Here is an 18,452-nt window from a genome sequence, read left to right as displayed (position 1 = left end):
CATTCCTGCCCTTGCGGAAGGGTTTGAGTTGGCTCAGCTACTCTTAGGAGTGAGGGTTTCCTGCTGCAGAAATGGTGCATTCAGTTGGAAGAGTGCAGTGGACCAGTACCACAGCACCCATGGGAGATGAGATGATAAATACTTTTACAGCAGCTGTACCCTCAGTTCTGGGCTTTAAATAAAATTAGTGGGAATACTGAGTAGGTTCCTTTTCAAACTAGATCTGCAAATGAGAATAAGCAGCTGAGAAGAAATTTGGAAAGACACAAGGTGAAAAGAAACATCTGGGTGACAGCAATGTGATTTATTTTTAATTCTGTGTTAACAGCCATTGTGGGACAGTTCCCATCTGTAAGGCTTGACTTAGCCCATACCTCAAATATTACCTTAAAATTATTTGGCTGTTAGAAGGTTGCTAGCAAATTGAGAGTGGGAGGAAAGCAACTGAGTGTGGGGATTGACTTACCATGACAGGTTAAAGGAAACACAGATGGCTTCTCCAAAGGTTTGCAGGACTCACCGTCATCATCTGCCAGTAATTAAAACAGAGAGGAGTTGTCCACAGTGGATACAGGTCAGAATGAGAGGCTGACATTAAAAAAGGAAAAAGAAAGGCAGGGTGCTGGAAAATCACTGGTAACTAGGCAGTGACATTTTTCCTCTGCTGAAGCAGCACTGCTGGCTTTTTCCTTTGAGTTGCAGCACTGCTTTTGTGATTCAGCTCCTTCCACTCTTTCAAACACAATTGATTTCTCCTAACTGGAGGGAGTATCTGGTGTGCTGAATCCGTGTTACCGCAGGAGCAGGTCAGCATGATCGGGATTGTCAGAACAGGGTGTCTGCCGGCAATGTGCTCCTTGTGACTGTTCCATATTTATAGCTGGAAAAACAATAGTGGCCTTGGCATGAACTTGCCCTTTGTATGGCGGACGGGCTTTGATGAGCCCACGGGGAACCTGGGGGTGATGGGTCCCTGGATGGGGGAAGGCTGTGGTCATCTGGCTTATTGCTCCTACTCTGGGCTTGGGGATGCTCTCAGAGGTCATTCCCTGTCCACCCCTGCCTGTCCCTGCTTGTGGGATCTTGTCTGAACTCAGAGGTGATCCCAGCTCTCCATGTAGGTATCCCTCCAGTGCACAGAGCAGGAAACCTGGCAGTGAAGGGAAGATTTCCAGCACTTTCAGCCTCTGGGGCAAAGAAGTGAAATATTCTAGTTAAGGTTACAGTGACATTTGTGCTGGCCAGAGAAGAAGGTGGTGGTGAGCCACTTTCTACCCAGGGGGAATTTGCTTCCTCAGTGTCTGCTCTGGCCACTGGAAAATCTCATTTCCAAAAATTGAAGCAACGAGTTTTTCCTAGAGCGGTTTAGTCTCAGCAAAGAACCTGTAACCAAATAAGCTGTGGTTTTATATGCCTGCTCCTGTGGACAGGGACCAGCCCAGCAGCCAGGCCCGGGGTGAGCAAGGAGAAGTCTGTGGCAGTCAGCGTGAAACCTCCGTGCCTTTTCCAAATGACATTTGAAGCCAGATGAGCAAGGGGTTCATTCCCTCGCCTCTGGGCTTGCCCAGCAAGCTGGATGCTGTATGGAGCTCTCCTATACCTGTAGCGCTTGCTTCTTCAGAGACAGCCTAATTTGTCATGTGTCGGGGTGAAAATACCTTTTATGAGTCACCTTTTGGTTACAGCTGAGTCTAGGGAACTGGGTGCAGAATTTCCCTCTCTGGTCGAAGTACTCAGCATCTTTGTGGCTGGCAGTCACGGGACAGTGACCCTACTTGAGTCTCGGTAGCATCTCTGTGTGTTGCCGCTGTTTCTTTGGGCTGATTCCCATTTGTCTCTTGGCAGGAGTGACTAACGGCTTCGCAAAACACGTAGAAAGCGGCTCTGACTCTGAGTGTGGCTCTGGCCTGGGTGGTGGACTGGTGTTCGAAGCCTGCAGGTAAGTGCCCTGTGCAAAACTGTTCCCCAGAGCACCTTGTGTCTGGATTAATCTGCCTTGTTTTGTGTGTGGAACCTAAAAGACAAAAAGCTTCTGAGGTTCCATCCTGTCCTCTTAAGCTATAGGTCCCAAAAGCAGTACTTGATTTTTCAAGCAAATGCGTATCTGTTACACTTCCATTCCTCAATACAGACACATCCTCTCTGCTGATGCATACCTTCTTGCAGTTCTTGAGAGCCAAAGCTAGAAAAACCTTGAACTCAAACGTCCAGTTCAGCACTGCAGGTGAAGCTGAACTTCTACCATCTACCAAACTGCTGGCTTTCTTCCTCTCAAAGGTTTAAAACCAGAACTGGGTGCTTCAGACAGGACTGGACAGACTTAAAGCAAACATCTGTCATCTTTTTAGCCAGATGCAGTAGGGATACATGGGTACCATATCCATTTTCTGGTCTTACCTACCTATCCAGCCCTCCTAACACTGACCTAAGTCATTTCACAGCCCTTTCACTGCACGATAAAACCAGAATCATGTTTGTGTGAGTTGTGAGTGGCAGGCTGAGAACACTTGACCTTGATGGCTAAGATTGTCTAGGACAGGCAGAAGCAAGACTATCTTAGTTGACATTCTTAGTAATATTTTCAGTGCTCTGAACATGTCATTGCCCTCTGCTTGTCTTTGATGACCCTGAGGGCGATGACCCATCACTAGAGAAATACATTCAGACATTTTATGCTTCCTCCCAATGCATGTGCTCAGTTAGTCCTGTAAGACCTCAAGCTTGCAATGTCAGTTGGGCACTTAAAATTGTAAAGCTCCCCATGCACACCCGTTCTCAGGACTGAAGCTGCAGTTTAAAACTATTAGCTACCTAACAAATTATTCTGCAGCAGGGTTGAATCCCAGGAGCATTTTTTAAATGAAAACTTCGCTCTGCTATGCAGAGTGATCCTAAATGTTAGCTGTCAAAAGAGGTGTATAATTTTGCAGTTTGTAGCTAAGGTTTGATTAGTGTTTTCATTATAAATCTGTTTGCAAAGGCTTTCGTGCCCATGACAAGGGGCAAGGCCCTGGGTTTGGAGGAGCAATTTTGGTGTGAGGGCTTTTCCCTGTGGCAGAGTGATCCCACCTCCACAGTCAGGTGCTGGGCAGCCCAAGGGAAGCACGTGGCTCCCCAGTAAATTCTCCCTCTTAGCACATGCTGAGACCCTTGGATGCGTAGGACCTCCAGCTCTTCTGTGAGATGGGGCGCCCGCCCGCTTCTTCATCTCTCCCCTCTTCTCTGGGCTGTGTGCCCAGATCTTCAGCTCAGTCATTGCCTCTTCTGTAAGCTGGATACTGCCATGACCCCTGTGCAGATCTCACAAGAATCTACTGCAATAAATGAACGTAAGGCGAGGAGCTGCATCAAAGGGAACAAAAAGGAGAGAACTGGATTCTTGCACAGTTGTAGTGTCATCTAAATGAGGGCCTTTGAGACAGGCAGAAATCCTTCATGGGGTGAGGTTGCTCTCAGAACCAGGACCAGGAGCCAGAAACTCACCTTCAAACCTTGTCTTGGCCTTTTGGCCCCACCATATTTGCCTCCATTTACCCATCGGTAAGTGAGGGAGACAAATCTGAATTCACAGGGGTGCGTGGGGACCTGTTAGTTGATGTTTGTGTAGTACTTTGAAGATGAAAAGTGCGATGTAAGTGCGCATTAGAGTAATTGCAAGCAATTCGCATAGCAAAAATAACATTATAGCTATGTGACACCCACAAAACAAGGAATTAAAAACAAGCTAATGCCTCATGGATAACTTGTACAATTATTCTATTTAGGAACAGCTCTGTTTGCTGCTTTTTCTCCATTCTTTCTTTTTGAGCACCAAATTCACTCAGAATGGGTTGCTGATTAGAAAGTTGTAAAAGAAAAAAAAAAAAGAATTACAATAAGTGAAAAAATGTGATTGCTGGAGGTGGAGATAGTCCGTTTTCTGAAATGTTGGTAGTAATGAGGTGTAAGGATGTTCAGGACATGGGCTGATAGAGTCCAACTGCATATATGTTGGAGGGCTGCTGTTATTGCCTCCAAAGTCTGTACGCAACTGGGTGAGCTCATGCAAGCTCCGAGCATCCCCGCATCAGCTCTCCAGTCTTTGCTTGGTTTCTTCCTCATGTTCATAGCTTGGTTTCTATTAGGCCCCTTTCATCACTTGTGGCAAAGCTGGGATGATGTCCAGTGTATTTGCACCAGAAGAGATGTATTGATGACATTTTGTTAAAGTATTCAGTGTTCTTTTCATGTCAGTGATGCACCAGTATGGTAATTTCCCAGTATTTTAAACAGAGCTGGGAAATCCATGTACCTGGCTTTGTCTTCGAGGGTAATCTGTTTTTTCCTAATGTTTACTTTCCTAGTGGTTTGATGCCTCCCAAGCGAAGTCGAGGGAAGCCAGCTCTTTCTCGGGTGCCCTTCTTGGAAGGTGTGAATGGAGACTCCGATTACGGCAGCTCAGGTGAGCACAGCAGCCCCGCTCTCAGGAACACCCCGCTCCGGTCCCACCATGCCATAGGGCTGACATCCATCTGAACCAGGGGAGCAGGGCTCAATGCACACTGGGAGCCAGTCCTGCATGAACTATCCAGATGATAAAATCAGACTGCTGACCTGCCTGTGCATTAGCACCTGCTTTGTTACAAATTGGGGTTATTGCATGAAAGGTTTTCCTGCTTTCACTTTTACTGATTGCCTGTGCCCTGTGTTCTCCTCGGATGGGTGCTTTCTGTAGGTCTGGTGTGTGTAATGTCCCTGATGCTGTCTCCTCCTCTTTTGGGACTAGTTCTCTTTAACGACACTGCAATACAAACAGTAAATCATAATTATAAGAGGGGTCTCTCCGGAGATGACTTCATAGCTGTTCCCTCTTGTATCGCTATCATTGCTTTCAAGGTCTTTGTAACAAAGTCATCTTTGTCAGACTGTGCTATACATCAGTAAAATTAAGTCACGCTCCCCTAATATTACCCAAGGCACCACACCAATCTTCCAGCGCTCAAACAACCAGATTCGTGTCTTTCTTACGGTGTGTCAGTGATAGAGTTATTGCAGGTTTGTGCTGAAATCAGAATTCAGCTTTGACTCCCTGGTATGCCTGTGCCCTTCTGTACAGCTCCTGTGTGCTGGCTTCTGTCTCCCTGGGAACCGTTATTATCCTGGACCCCGCGCGCTCAGCAATCTGCTTTAGAGATAAGCTTACAGAGCAGGGCTGGTACCGGGAGAATTAGAATCAGTGGGACAATTCTGTGGTTTATAACATCATTTCGTTAATGGAAAAATACATGTGGAATGCAATAGGGAGAAGCACATGGGATCCGTCTTGGCAGTGTGCTCATTTGAGTTTTATTCAGCCTTTTCTAGATTCAGTTTGACTTCTGTTAAAGCCAGTGTATTGACCATTCCCCCCCTGAGCAGGCACTGCTTGCTGTAAAATTCACACTGATGAAGATTACTCCTTTTCCAGGACCAGGAGCTGACAGATTCATGTCTTGAATGGATCTTTAAGTTTGAAAAAATTGATGGCTAATAGACTTCTGTCAGCTAGAACCAGGCATTTCCTGCAGAGATCAAATAGCCCCAAAGTACATGGCCTCAGAGTAGTCTAGATATTTGTATTTAGGAGGAATAAAAAGGAGCTCGCTGAACAGTGGTCCAAATTAATCTCAGATAGAGGATGGATTTGGCTTGGTGGAGCCTAATGGACCAAATTCACCTCTTTGTATACCCGTTTGATTTCAGTGACATAGCAGGTATTCACTCCAGAACTGGATTTGATTCATATTTCCGTACTGAAGAGTTCTCTGACGCTACATGCACGCGTAGACTTAGACCCATGGTTTAGGAGACTGTGGCTTTATCTTAATGAGGAACATGACTGTACTGGTAGAGCATAAAGAAGGCTGGGTGTTCACCGTGGCCAGGCTGGATCTCGCTGCTCATTAAATTTTATCACATACTTACTGCAGATGAGATGTGCATCTTATCATCTCTGGTTTGGATACCCAATGTGTACCGGTACAAACAATGAGTGGATTTCCATTTTGCTCTAGATCTTGATTAAGAGAAATGGTTTGGATTTATGCCTATGTGCACACAGTAATGATTAAGTGTATGCTCTTGTGTGACGACTAGCTGGGCAATATGTTTTTTATGAAAAAAAGGTGAAATTCCAGCTTTCTGCTTGCTGTAGACACAAATAGGTTAAAAAATGAAACCAGAAATATTGTCAGTGTGTTTTAAGTACCATCGTAGTTCGTCTTTTTTAGCTGATTGCTACTGAGGCAATGCAGGCCATCACGCCTGGGCTCGATGACGGTGTGGTTTCCTGTGTTATCATAACCCCGCTTGCTCGTAATCGCCTTCCTAAGCCATGTCTCCTTCTGTCCCTTAGGCAGGACTCTCCTGATGTCCTTTGAGAGTCAGGCTGAGCTGGAGCCCTTGGAGCTTGTGTGGGCCAAGTGCCGTGGCTATCCCTCCTACCCTGCCTTGGTAAGTAACCCGTTGCTCTCTCGCAGCCTGTACACAGAACACACTGCTAGTACCCAGTGTAACCAGACAGAAAAGGAAGACTTCCCAAAACCATGCATTATGTGCTTTTTTTTTTTTCTTTCCCCTTTGCACAGTTAATTTTCCCTGTGCTCATTGTTTCAGAGCATTGCAGAGGATTCATAAAACATTGGTCTCTCAGTGCCAGGGATAGGTTTTTTTTTTTTCTTTCCCCTTTGCACAGTTAATTTTCCCTGTGCTCATTGTTTCAGAGCATTGCAGAGGATTCATAAAACATTGGTCTCTCAGTGCCAGGGATAGGAGGAGATCTTTCCTCTCCTCTCCTGTTCACTCTGCAGGTATGGGGAAAGCAATCAGTACTGTTGGCATGAGAAGACCTAAATTTTATAAAGGCAGGCACCAGGTTCCACTGGTGTCTAACTGCCTGCACATTTTCCTATATAGTGAGTACAACTCTACATGCAGGTGCCCAACTGGCCTTGTGATGCATATATACATTCAATAACCATATATTTGATACATTAATATGTATCATTAAACACATTACATACAAGAATATATGCATGTGTTTGCACCTCGTCCTTTGAATGATACTTTCTTAATATTTATCCGTCTCTGGATATTTGACTATTAACGTGAAATCCATAAACCTGGCTTCAGTGAGCACCATATTCAGTTCCAAAGCAAGACATGACATGCTAGGAAGTGCCAGCGCCACTGCAGGTTTTAAGTCCTTGTTAAGTTATCAAGAGAGATTGCTGAAGTAAGTATATAAGTAAGACCATGAGATGAGACTGTGTTTTGTTGTTTCTGCTACTTTTAAATATATCCCTTGAGATGTGGCTCTTCCTTGCCATCTCTGCTCCGTGTAATTTCTGCATGGCTGCAGCCATCCCCTTAAGTACCTTTATGGTTGGGATCGCTACGACAGACAGCGCTTGTGACTGCTGAGAAATTGTAGGGGGTGAAAGCAAGTGCAGTCATCACGGAAATTACACAGGTCTCTACATCCGAGCAGCAGAGCTGTGAAACCATCCGTAAGCTGACACAGCATGTGTGCCTGGCCGTGGCTGAGCACAGTTCTGATGCCGTCAAAAAGGGCAGATTGTGCTAGAAGAGCGACCCTCATCCATGCTCTTACTCTAAGTGGGAGCCCGGAGGAGAGAACATCTATGGATCTGCTAGCCATGTTGGCCAGCCAGAGCATTTTTAGATATTCGTGTGGCTACAGCCCAGGTTAAAGTGTGCATTAACAAGGCTTTAAACACTGAGATTGCCCCAAAAAAGGCATTTTTACAGGAATCTGTTGTGGTGGAAAAGTCTCTTAATAAATTCCTACAGCTGGCCAATGTCAAAGCCAATCTGCTTTTTCAAGCCCTTAGGAGTCAAGATCAGGAGGCAGGGAGGACTAGACCGAGGATTGCATCCGCCCTTGGCTCTTCCGTTCTCCTCCTGTGATCAAGTAGCGCAAATGTTGGACGCTGACGTTTCTGCTTTATATGGGGAGAATCGATGGGTCTGTCGTTGCAGTCTGTGTTCCTCTAGCCTGATAGAGCTGGCACTGCCTGTCGACCCTTTCCAAAGGCTGGGCCTGATTCTGATCTAACAGCAGTACAAATCTGAGCAAATGCTGCTGGAGTCAACTGAATTGCACCAGGCTGGAGCTGTTGTGAAACCGCACTGTGCCTGCTGAGTGCAGCAATGGTGTTACATTTATTGTACGAGTTAGGAGTGAGGGAAGGAAATCCTTTGCTGAACACAACAATACTGAGTTTGTACTAAATTACCAATTAATGTAAATGCATCTGCATCCACACAGAACGACACACTTCTATCCTTTCCCTTTTTTAAGACTGGGTGCTTGGCCTTTGGACTGACTGGCTTCCCTTCCACAGGGGAAGCCTTGAGGATGGGAAAATTCTTTAAAGATTGCCACTGAGACAGAGCAAGCAATTTTGCTTACCCATCCTAAGTAGATTTTGATTGTCTAGCTGGGATAAACTGAAAGAACAGAAAAACAAAAGCATTCTCCGCAGTACTTGAAGGGTTTTGTGCTTAAATATCCTTTCCCTGTGTCACTAGATAATCGATCCCAAGATGCCGCGCGAGGGTTTGCTCCACAATGGAGTCCCCATCCCAGTCCCGCCCGTGGATGTGTTGAAGTTGGGGGAGCAGAGGCAGACAGAGGCAGGAGAAAAGCTCTTCCTTGTCCTTTTCTTTGACAACAAGAGAACCTGGTGAGTGTGTGCAGACAGGCGGGGGCCTGTGGCGAGTGCTGTGGCAGAGAGGGAAGATTTAAAATCATCTTTGGTATATGGGAGCATACAGGGATTATGATGATGATGGTGTTACATGTAAATTGGAGAATTTAAATATGTAGCAGTCAAGAAGAGTCTAAATGAGGAAGCCAGCCTGCTTTTCCCTGGCCCAAGAGCATGATGTCTGACTGCTCCACTTCCATGGTGAACAGCCCAGCATTACTTCACCCACATCACCACAGAAATACTGAGGTACATGAAGAGCCAATTTAGTAGTCAAAATCTGCAGCAAATTAGAGAGAGGATTTGACTTTTAAAAAACCAAGCAGACTCAGCAGCCAGTTCCACTGCTGCACAAAAGATTTGCCAAAAATCTCCAGGGTAACATTTTCAAAATGCTGGGTTTATTCCATATTTAGACTTGCCTGATTTTTCAGAGGTGCTGAGTACCTACAGTTTTCAAATCAAGATACTTATTTAAGATGGAAAATGTAGGTGTAAGCACCTGGCTCAGGGCAAGTGAAATACCTCAAGGTCTTTTGCCATTCTGTCTCAGACAGACTGAATCTGCTGATTTTAGTATCAGTGACTGACCAGGCTCACGTGGTAACGGTAACCCGGCCAGATATAATAAGCCACAAACCAGTGAAGTGCCTTGAAAATGAGCAATAAAGCTTTGAAATCCGTGTATGAAACAATGGGAAACTTGTAAAATGGGAGCATTGTGCCGGAAGAGGTGAGTCCCCATGATGAGGCAGGCAGCCGCACGCTGAACCCACTGGATTATTTAACCAGCAAATGCCACGTGGGAACATGAACCAAGCAAATAAATTCTCACCCAGGGTGAGAGGTGTGCAGCTGGGATCATAGATCCAGAGAGTTTATACTGCGGAAAATACAGATGCTGGGCAGTTGGGGTGCACATAGGAACAGAGGAGAGAACGGGCTTGGCTCTTCTGCTGCTGCCTCTATGAATTAAAGATACCAAGAGCTTAAAAAGGAGCCTCCTGGTACTTTGAGAGCCCTTCTCCTCCTTGTTCTCCCGGGGAAGGTCTTTGCTGGCATCCCTGGAAGGGGTTTGAGTGAGGTTGCAGCCAGGCAGCCCTGGCAGAGAGAGCATCTCCCATAAGAGCAGGGAAGGGTGAGAGGCTGGAGGAAGGAGGCCAGCATTGCCCAGAGGCTGTGTCGCAGCCGGAGGGAAGGTGCAATCACGGAGAGAGAGCAGAGCTGAACACACAACGAGGTAAAGCAGCAAGGGGGAGTGTTTTCCCCCTACATTTTGGGGCTGCTGCAGTGTTTTATGCAGTTTAAAGAGATGGAGGCAACACAGGCAAAGGAAAAGCGTGTGCCGTCTTCTTGGGAAGCTGAGAAGGGAGCCACGTTTGCCTCACTTGATGAGAATGTTTGTGTCCTCTGGGCAAAAGAAGTGCCAAGAGCCACACTCCCAAGGTTTTTATTAGTACGCTGCGTTGTTCCACTGCCGCCGATTACCAGAACCACTTGATACAGGGCATGTTCTTCGAAGAGGTACTAATGATTTTTAGCTGAAAATCAATGGCAGTGCCATGCTTCCTGGTGCTGTAGTCATCAGTTTTGAAAAATCTAAATCCAAACTTGTCATTGAAACTACCTTCCCAATAAAAATCAGCATTTCCTTGGCTTTGCCCTGCTCTCGTTGAAGACAAGCTCTGGTGGATGTTTACACTCTTAAGTGGCCACTTAGAGCCTTGACTGCAGTTTGTGGGGCACTAAGGCACCTCAGGAAAGTCCTCTAAACCCCTCTTCGTGCCAGATGCAAATTCTGCTGACTTCAGTGATGCTGCAGAAGGGAAAAATTGAAATTGGCCCCTCGTTTTCGTGGTGAACGTAAGCTGAGCTGCCCTGGGTTGCCCCTGTTGGCTGGCTGGGAGATGCATTGAACTGTGCTAGCAGTGGCTGAGATTTAACTCCTAGGAGCTGGACTTCGTTAGGAAGGATGACATGTTTCTGAGTGTGCTAATTGTCCTGGGCTAATGACTGCACAATAAAAACTTGCTATAGAAAAGGCACTTGCAATCTAAGTCATTGGTTTGTTGGGGTCAACTTGGGCTTGGAACGTGTCTACTGGAAGCTGCATGTTTCTGGATGATACTCAGAGAGTTGTAGTCACCCAAACCCTGATGCTTACAGCCTCTTGGAACAAGGCAGAGCTTTCTCGGGGATAAAACCTTAACTTTCCACCATGGAAGTCCCTGCATTTGCTGCTCTGTGGAACACAGGAGTTTCCATGTTTCCCCTGGAGCTCCAAGGAGCATTGAAAGCCTTGAGTAAGGAGTCCAAGGAGAGAGAAAACTGTGCTCATGCAGGAAGACATTTTGGCTCCAGGTGGTTCTTCCATGTCAGATGCAGGCATTTCAACGTTTGTAGCATCACTGGGGGGTGTTAGTTATAAACAAACAGATCACAGGAACGTAGCTGCTCCTGGGGAGGAGAGGACAACTAGTGAGTAATCAAACTGAGGCACGTGGGGAATGCTTGAGGAGCTGGGAGTACTTGGCCATGTCTTGGAAACGCTTAGGACAAACTCCTTGGCCTGTTGCAGCAGGTATGAGAGCCAGGCACGTCGGAGCAGTCAGCCTCCTGCAGAGAGCTCAGGCATAGCGTTGCAAGGGCAAGAGGCCCCCAGGTGTTTGCTCTTCTTTCCCCGTTTCCCCTCTCGATGCCCTTGGTGACGGGGCTTTGTGCTCTCCTTTCTATCGCAGGCAGTGGCTTCCGCGTGACAAAGTCTATCCCCTTGGCGTGGATGACACAGTGGACAAGCTAAAGATGATGGAAGGACGAAAAACCAGCATTCGCAAGTCTGTGCAGGTGGCATACGACCGAGCCATGATTCACATGAGCCGCGTGCGGGGAGATCATCCCTTCGTTACGTCCAATTATCTGTAAGGGGTCGGGGTGGCCGGTCCTCCTTTTCCTCCAGACCCCGTGCTCTCTGCGTCGGCAGAGCGGACCGTCTCGTGCACTGACCGGCCGGGGGACGCCGTTCCCAGCAGCTGTCCGCACTCCTCCAAGTACCCTGAAATGTGCCAAAAAAGCCTGTCCAGCTTCTTTCTGAATGTGTCTCGTTGAAGAGCTGGCAGGGGATGAAATGTATAGTCTACAGGGCCAGGAGTAAGGTAGTTAGGAAAAGCTGCCGGCTGACGGGAGCCAAGGTGAGCTGACGCGGTGAGCAGAGCGCAGCACTCGGATGTTCGGACCTCACGCACCCTCCCTTGCCCCTGCCTCCCCCGTGGTGCCGCCGGGGTTTTTAAGTCGTCAGCCAGCCCCGAGTAATTCCCGGGAACCCGTCACCACTGTAACCAAACCAGGATCCATTACGGAAATCCCAACTGGACTTTCTTGTGCCAAATTTACCCTAACCATCATTGGCCTTCTTATTTTTTTTAACGACATTGATTGTCCCATCACATAAAAAAAAAAAATCGTAGCTGGGAGTTTGCGTTATGATTTTCCTGCCTACGTACGTAGTGTTTTCACGTTAGAATTCTCTCATTGCATTGAGAAAAGCTTGAGATATTTTGGTAACCTTGCCCTCTGCTGCACACACTTACATGCACAGATGCACAGAGCTTTAAATACAAAAAGCAAATGAGCTGATTTTTGTGCGTGTGTTACGTCCTTAGAAATTTATTTGGTAGTTTCTCATTTAAATTCTGATTTCTGTGACTGTGCTTGTTCCAGTAACATTTCGTATCACGGTTTAGTACAGTTCTGAGTCTAAGCAAAGATAACTTCCTTTTTTTAAAAAGCAAAACTAATTTTGGAGGTGTCTAGCGAGCTGGAGCAGCTTTGCAGGCACTGAGGTTGATCAGGGTTGGAGGGAGATGCATCTTTTGTGTTGGTTTATGCACATTTGGTGTAAGGCTCCTCTTCCTTTCTTCCCTTTTTTCTGTCTCTCTAACGTTTTCCTCTGGCTCGGTTTGGGTTGAAGCCAAGCACTAACTAGAGCACACGACCATTTTGCCTTCTCGCCTTCTCCCACACACACATATCCTTTCCCCGGCGTGTGGGTCTCCAGCGCTGTCATCCATTAAAACCCAAGTAAACCCAGCTCTGCAGACAATCCCTGGTTTTTTGGGTTTGCATTGCAAAAAAACAGGGACAACCGATGTTTGGAAAACTTGATGACAAAACCTTTTCTATCAGCCAAGGACTTTATGATTTCTCTGATCGCTTCTGTTGTGTATCCCTTTTTGCTTTCCCATTTTAAGAACCAAAGGTGCAGAGCAAGATTGTAGATTGAATATCATCATTTCGCTTTTTAACTCGATATTTTTTTATTATTTTAACTTTTTCATACTGAAGAGAATGTGGGGTCAAAATAATAATAATAATAGTGAATAGGGGGGAGTAATCACTGCCATTTCTACTTGGTCTACTTTTTTAAAATACCACTTCTTATACATTGGGACATGGAACCACACTTTAAGGAAGATTCCTGTAACATATAGAGATGGGGCATAGGATTTTGTAAAAATAATAATAATATAATAATAATAATGCCTATGGAGTGTGGCTAGGGAAGGATGTTGTGTATATAGTTGTAAAATATTGTTCTAAATTATTTAGACCTATTGTCACCATTCTTGGAAGTCCTCAGTTGTGTTGCTGGGTCTTTTATATGCACACAGTGTAATTTATTTAAAGGAACATACACTTTTCCAGGTGGTAGCTCAGCTGTGGACTCGTGACCTGTGTATATGTTTTAAGATCTTGGGATTTGGGGTTTTTTTGGGTTTGGTTTTGTTCTGTTTTTAAATGATATTTTAGGATTTGAATTGGCTAATCCTGCTGTTGCTACGGGACCTAAACGTTACTGTCAGTCTGCTGTAAAGCACAGATCGCTCTATTTATTGTAGAAAGTGAGTTTATTTGCTTTCTAGAATTGTTTATATCAGATGGTATAAGAGAGGTAATAAGAAAATCTATGCTTGTAAAGAGAAAAAAAAAAAGCTAATTTTACCTACTATAATCTGACTGTCTGAGACTATATTTTCTCTCTGAGAAATAAATGTTCTAATGTATAAAAAAAAAAAAAAAAAAAAGAGTCCTTCCTTGCTAGTGTTGTCCTGAAGCCCAGGACATCACTTACCCTGATGGTGTTTTTCGTCCCAGCCGTCCCAGATGCGGGCGCAAAGCGGTTGCAAAGCAAAGGGACGCACGCGCGCAGGGATTTCTTGCGCTGCCTCGAGCATCTCCCCGCAGTGAGTTTGTTCCCCGTGCGGTGGGTGACAGGGTTGGGTGCTGCAGGGTGGGATCCCACCTGGCACCATGCATGGCAGCCCTCTGGCCAGCCCCAAAGGGCTGGGAATGGGGAATTTGGGGCTTGAATCCCATCTAGTGATGCTGATGGCGGGCCGGGGGCTCCTGCGATGGGCGGTGGGATTTGCCGGTGGATGGCGACAGGAGCCGAGCCACGCGGACGCAGCAGGGCCGGGCTCTGCAGCCAGGCTGGTCCCTGGCTGCCGGCTGGGGAGGGTTTCTCACCTTAGCAGGGCTCTTGCCTTGTCTCTCTTCACTAAGATGCGTTTTCCCTCCCTGCGCAGGTTCACGTTGCCGCAGGCGGTGGTGCACCATTGGGGACCCCGTTGCTGCCCAGCCCCTCACTGCAGACCCCGGGTTTTGCTGGAGGCTGCTGCTCGCCGAGGATCCAGGTACTGTTCACGTCCTCCACGAGCATGAAGCTCTGCTGGGGCAGAGGCACAGACCCACTGCCGTGACGCAGAACCCTGCAGGAGCCAGGGGACATTTTTCCCTTTCTCCCGTTCCGTTGTTCAGCCTGAGTGCCCCAAATTCTGCAGGGGGCAGGTACAGTTACCTGCTTCGAGGCCTCATCCTGGCTCTCACCTCCTTGCCCAGCCTCTGCCCGCCTTGCCAGCACGTCCTCTGCCTCCTGAGCTCAGACAATTGTCAGCCTGATTCATGAAAAGCCCCAGTTTCCAATAATCTCCCGTCCTCAGCATCTGCCGCCCTGTCATGGTCTCTGACCCTCATCTCCAACTAATATTGAAATACTGAGTAATTAAATTCCTGTTTTCTCCCTAGTAGGTTTGTCCTTTCAGATGCTTCTGCCTCTAATTTGAAGGCAAGGCTGCCACGGGTCTCCCCAGCACCAGTTTGCAAAGCTGGGTTTGTCCTGCCTGGATCCGGTCCCAGCAGCAGCATCTGCGGGAGCTGCTGGGATCTGCCGTCCCTCCGGAGCTGCTGCCACAGCATCTCCCGGGGCTGCCACCAACGGCACCTTTGCTTGAAACCAGTAATTAATTTGCAATGTTGGAAGCAAAACTTCCTAGTGGAGAAGTTTAATTTCCCTTTGATTACATGGTGCGTGTTGCTCGGTGTCTTTGGTGCTTCAGGTGCAGCCACCAGCCTTGCCCCATCCGTTCCTCCGTGTTTCTTTTTGGAGTTGCAAAAAAGAAATAAAATCAATGAAAAGAAGAAGATGCCCTGGCTTGGCTCACTGGTAAGGACACAGCTCTTTATGTGGCATTGGGGCAAGGCTGAAGGCTGGCAGATTTTGATCAAGGGGAGGGGAAGTTCGTTGGATTTCTGCAACCATTCCTAATTTTCTGAATTTTGTTTCTTTGTCAAGGTGCCGGGTGCAGGGATGGCAAGTAATGGCCAAGAACGAGTCGTGTTCCAGACGCAGAGAAGGGTCTTGTTTGTGGACATGCCCTTCAAAAAACCTCCTGGAGGAGACCAAAATGCAAGAGCAGGGTGGACCATACCCCTCCGGGCGCTGCAGCGCTGGCTCGGGGGTGCCGGGGGGTGCAGGGGCCATGCTCAGCCCTGGGCACCCACAGGTAGGTGTTCCGCACGCGCATTTATTTATTTGTGGGACGAGTCTCCTTAGGGCAAGTGCTGCTTCCACACCCACAGAGGATGAGGTTTTTCGGTCACAAATACTGACTGCTCACCCACAGCCATAGGTACATCCGGGTGACGGCTCCCCCTCTGTGCTAATTATAATTGTAAGTATAATTAGCACTTTCTATATAGACGTAGCATATATATGCAATGCAGATAAGCTCCAGGAGAAAACAGGGATGGCTTTCTCCTCTGTGTGTGACTCAGCCAGACCCTCGGGAGGTCCGAGTCCCCTTTGGTAGGGACAGGGGAGTTTACACTGGGCGCTGTGCGTGGATTTGGGCCTTGGGCTTTTCTGCGTGAGAAAAAGCGAAGGGAGGGGGGGAGCAGCATGGAGCCAGCTCCTTAGAGGCAGATGGATAGCAGGTGACAAAACCTAATGGTGCTGCCGTGCTGAGGATTAATCCTCGCCTGCTCCAGCCTCCCAAAATAGCCCTGGCTCACTGGGCTGTGCATTGCAGGATGCATCTGGGATCAGCAGCCCCTGGAGCTGGGGTCTCTGCGCTGCCCTGGGCAAGGGCCACCATGGTGGGGAGCTTGGGGCGGTGGTGAGGAGGAGAGGGAGGGTAGCGGGTGGGTGATAACATGTTTAACGTGTGCTTCGGTGCTGGGAGGGCTGGAGGAAAGCCACGAGCTGTATTTCTATTCTTCCTTGCAGCAGCAGACGTGGGCAGCCCATGTCCTTGGACCCAGCTCAGGATGGGAGTCCCACCCTGGAAAGGTTGGAGATGGGGAAGAAGAGCAGCCTGGATGGATGGGATGGGCAGATGAAAGTGAGGATGAGGAGGGAGGGGCAGGCGAGGGAGAGGGGGCTCTCCATCCAGCATCTGATGAGTTTTTCTTTACCGTTGCTCAGCATTTGATGGATGATGCTCCGCTGTGAAACGCGCTGTAATTACTCAGCGGGACAGCAGGGATTCATCAGCGGTGATCAATATTCACAGCATCCATCGTGCCCGCGGGCAGCCCGACCCACTGCACACGCAGGGGCTGGCACAGACCCACGACCCGCAACGCCGTGTGTGTCCCCACAGACCCCCAGCCCCATCCCAACCCTTGGGTGCCATTTGGGGCGAAGCCGTGTACGCCCACAGCAGTCAGGGACCATGCATGGGGCTAACGATGGCGCGAGTGGTTTTGGCACGCGTTGGCGTGTGTGCACACGTACAGGTGCCTAAAAAAGGGAAACATTAAAACTTCCAGCATTCTCCTCTTTCACAACCTGGATCCCTTTTTCTCCCAGTGCTTCACAGCTCCTCCCCAGAGCTTGCACCCAAGGGGCTGGGAATGGGCATCTCTTGGCACTTCCCATGGGAAAAGCACCCTGCAACGGCCGCACCGTCAGCTCCCGGGCAGCAGCGGGTGTGTGGGGAGTCGGCGAGGAGCCAGCTCCAAAACTCGCTGTTCCCAAGCGCAGTTTCAGTGCCCTCGAGTCCGCAGTCCCTGACTGAGGGGTGCACCGATGCCACGCTGATGTTAAACTGACACCGTCAAGTGATTCAGGTCCTGCATTTATTGCAGCCCGGTTTAGGAAAGGGAAAAGGGATTATTATTTTTTTTTTCTGAGCATGCCTGGAATTTTCATTCCCCCTCATTTATTTATTCCGTTCTGTCATTCTGTGGCAATGGTTATGAGCATTTTTTCTTTTAGTGGAGACGTTTTGCAGCGTTTGCAGATCAGGAGCACTTCAGTGCTTGCCAAGCGGGAGGTGAAGCCGATGGCAAACACGGAGCTCAGGCCTCGCTCCCCACCGAAAGAAATGCAAAAGGAGCACATGGACGGGCCAGGGAAGGGGGTTGTGCAAAATCTCCACAACCAGCAGGTGTTTTCCTTACAGAAAAGCCCAGATTTTGCTCCAATGGGAGCCATTTCGATAATGGAAATAACCGTACTGCGTGGCATCCTTGCTGCAGGTAGGGCGATGCCTAGGGGACGCCGGGATGAGCCGGGGCGATGCCAGGGTGAATCCGCTGGGATTCGGCTGCTTCTCAGTTCTGCTCCCAGCAGGAAACCTCCCTTCACCCGCGGTCCTGACCCAGCACAGAGAAGCCCAGGCTGTAAAACGCACGTTGGGATTTGGTGAGGTTTTCAGCGACGCACCAGAGTTACAGGGGTAACCAAGCTGGGGGGATGGACAGACAGACAAAGGGGGGAAGGATGGATGGGCAGTGCTAGAAACTGATGCCTCGCAGCTCTCACATGGACAGGACAGCTGGATTTTCTCTCTGGTTTATTGACTTCATTCTGGGCACCGTCCTGACCTGCTCCTCTCTTCCCACCCATAAGCATTTTCTTAAAAGAATTCCTCCAGTAAAAAAAATACAGAAAACAAAAAACCCCACCCAGCTCATTCTAAAAAGGACAATATTAAATATTAAATCCTAATTTTCTGGCTAATCAGGTCCCTGGCTGGCTGGAGCAAAGAACCAGCCCATGGCACAAGACAAGGAAAAGCAGCACTTTAATAACCGAGGGGCGAGCTGCTGCCATTCTCCCACGCCACCATCCATCAGAGAGCGTTGGGTGGAAAAGAAAGGAAGGAACCAGAGTAAGACGTTGTCGATGGAGTGATAGCCCTGGAAATAAATGTTGGAGCCTTGCCTGGGGATTTGTGGAGGCTGTTGGCTGTGACGTGGTCCAAGTCCACCGGGGCAGGCGGCGATGCATCCTGGGACCGGTGCATGGCAAATCTTACGCCTCGGTTCTTATTTCGGCTCTGTGAGATTTTGTGCCCATCAGCCAGGTGTGATCAGCCCTCCTTAGGGCAGAATTAATATCCCCTGCACAGGGCACGGCTC

The 18,452-nt window shown here is 48.1% G+C and overlaps 1 protein-coding gene and 1 long non-coding RNA gene across 2 annotated transcripts in view; both read left to right on the top strand.

Annotated features, from left to right (window-relative positions):
- The window catches only part of BRPF3 (bromodomain and PHD finger containing 3), a 25,004-nt gene extending 11,236 nt beyond the window's left edge, over positions 1-13,768 (top strand). Inside the window, exons 9-13 of the mRNA XM_009638179.2 lie at positions 1,846-1,939; positions 4,344-4,441; positions 6,374-6,471; positions 8,572-8,726; positions 11,489-13,768. Coding sequence (XP_009636474.2) covers positions 1,846-1,939; positions 4,344-4,441; positions 6,374-6,471; positions 8,572-8,726; positions 11,489-11,672 — 629 coding nt within the window. The 3' untranslated portion in view covers positions 11,673-13,768. The remainder of the gene's footprint in view (positions 1-1,845; positions 1,940-4,343; positions 4,442-6,373; positions 6,472-8,571; positions 8,727-11,488) is intronic.
- A 62-nt stretch (positions 13,769-13,830) lies between these two features.
- LOC118452223 lies at positions 13,831-17,323 on the top strand. Its single transcript, XR_004841916.1, has 4 exons — positions 13,831-13,990; positions 14,333-15,249; positions 15,379-15,589; positions 16,312-17,323. It is a non-coding gene; the product is annotated as an uncharacterized LOC118452223 (long non-coding RNA).
- Positions 17,324-18,452: the final 1,129 nt, after the last annotated feature.

Source organism: Egretta garzetta, unplaced genomic scaffold, assembly GCF_000687185.1.
Source record: "Egretta garzetta isolate BGI_Z169 unplaced genomic scaffold, ASM68718v1 scaffold105, whole genome shotgun sequence".
Taxonomy (NCBI): Eukaryota; Metazoa; Chordata; class Aves; order Pelecaniformes; family Ardeidae; genus Egretta; species Egretta garzetta.
The sequence above is the reverse complement of the archived record's forward strand: the minus strand, read 5'-3'. Positions and strand labels throughout refer to the sequence as shown.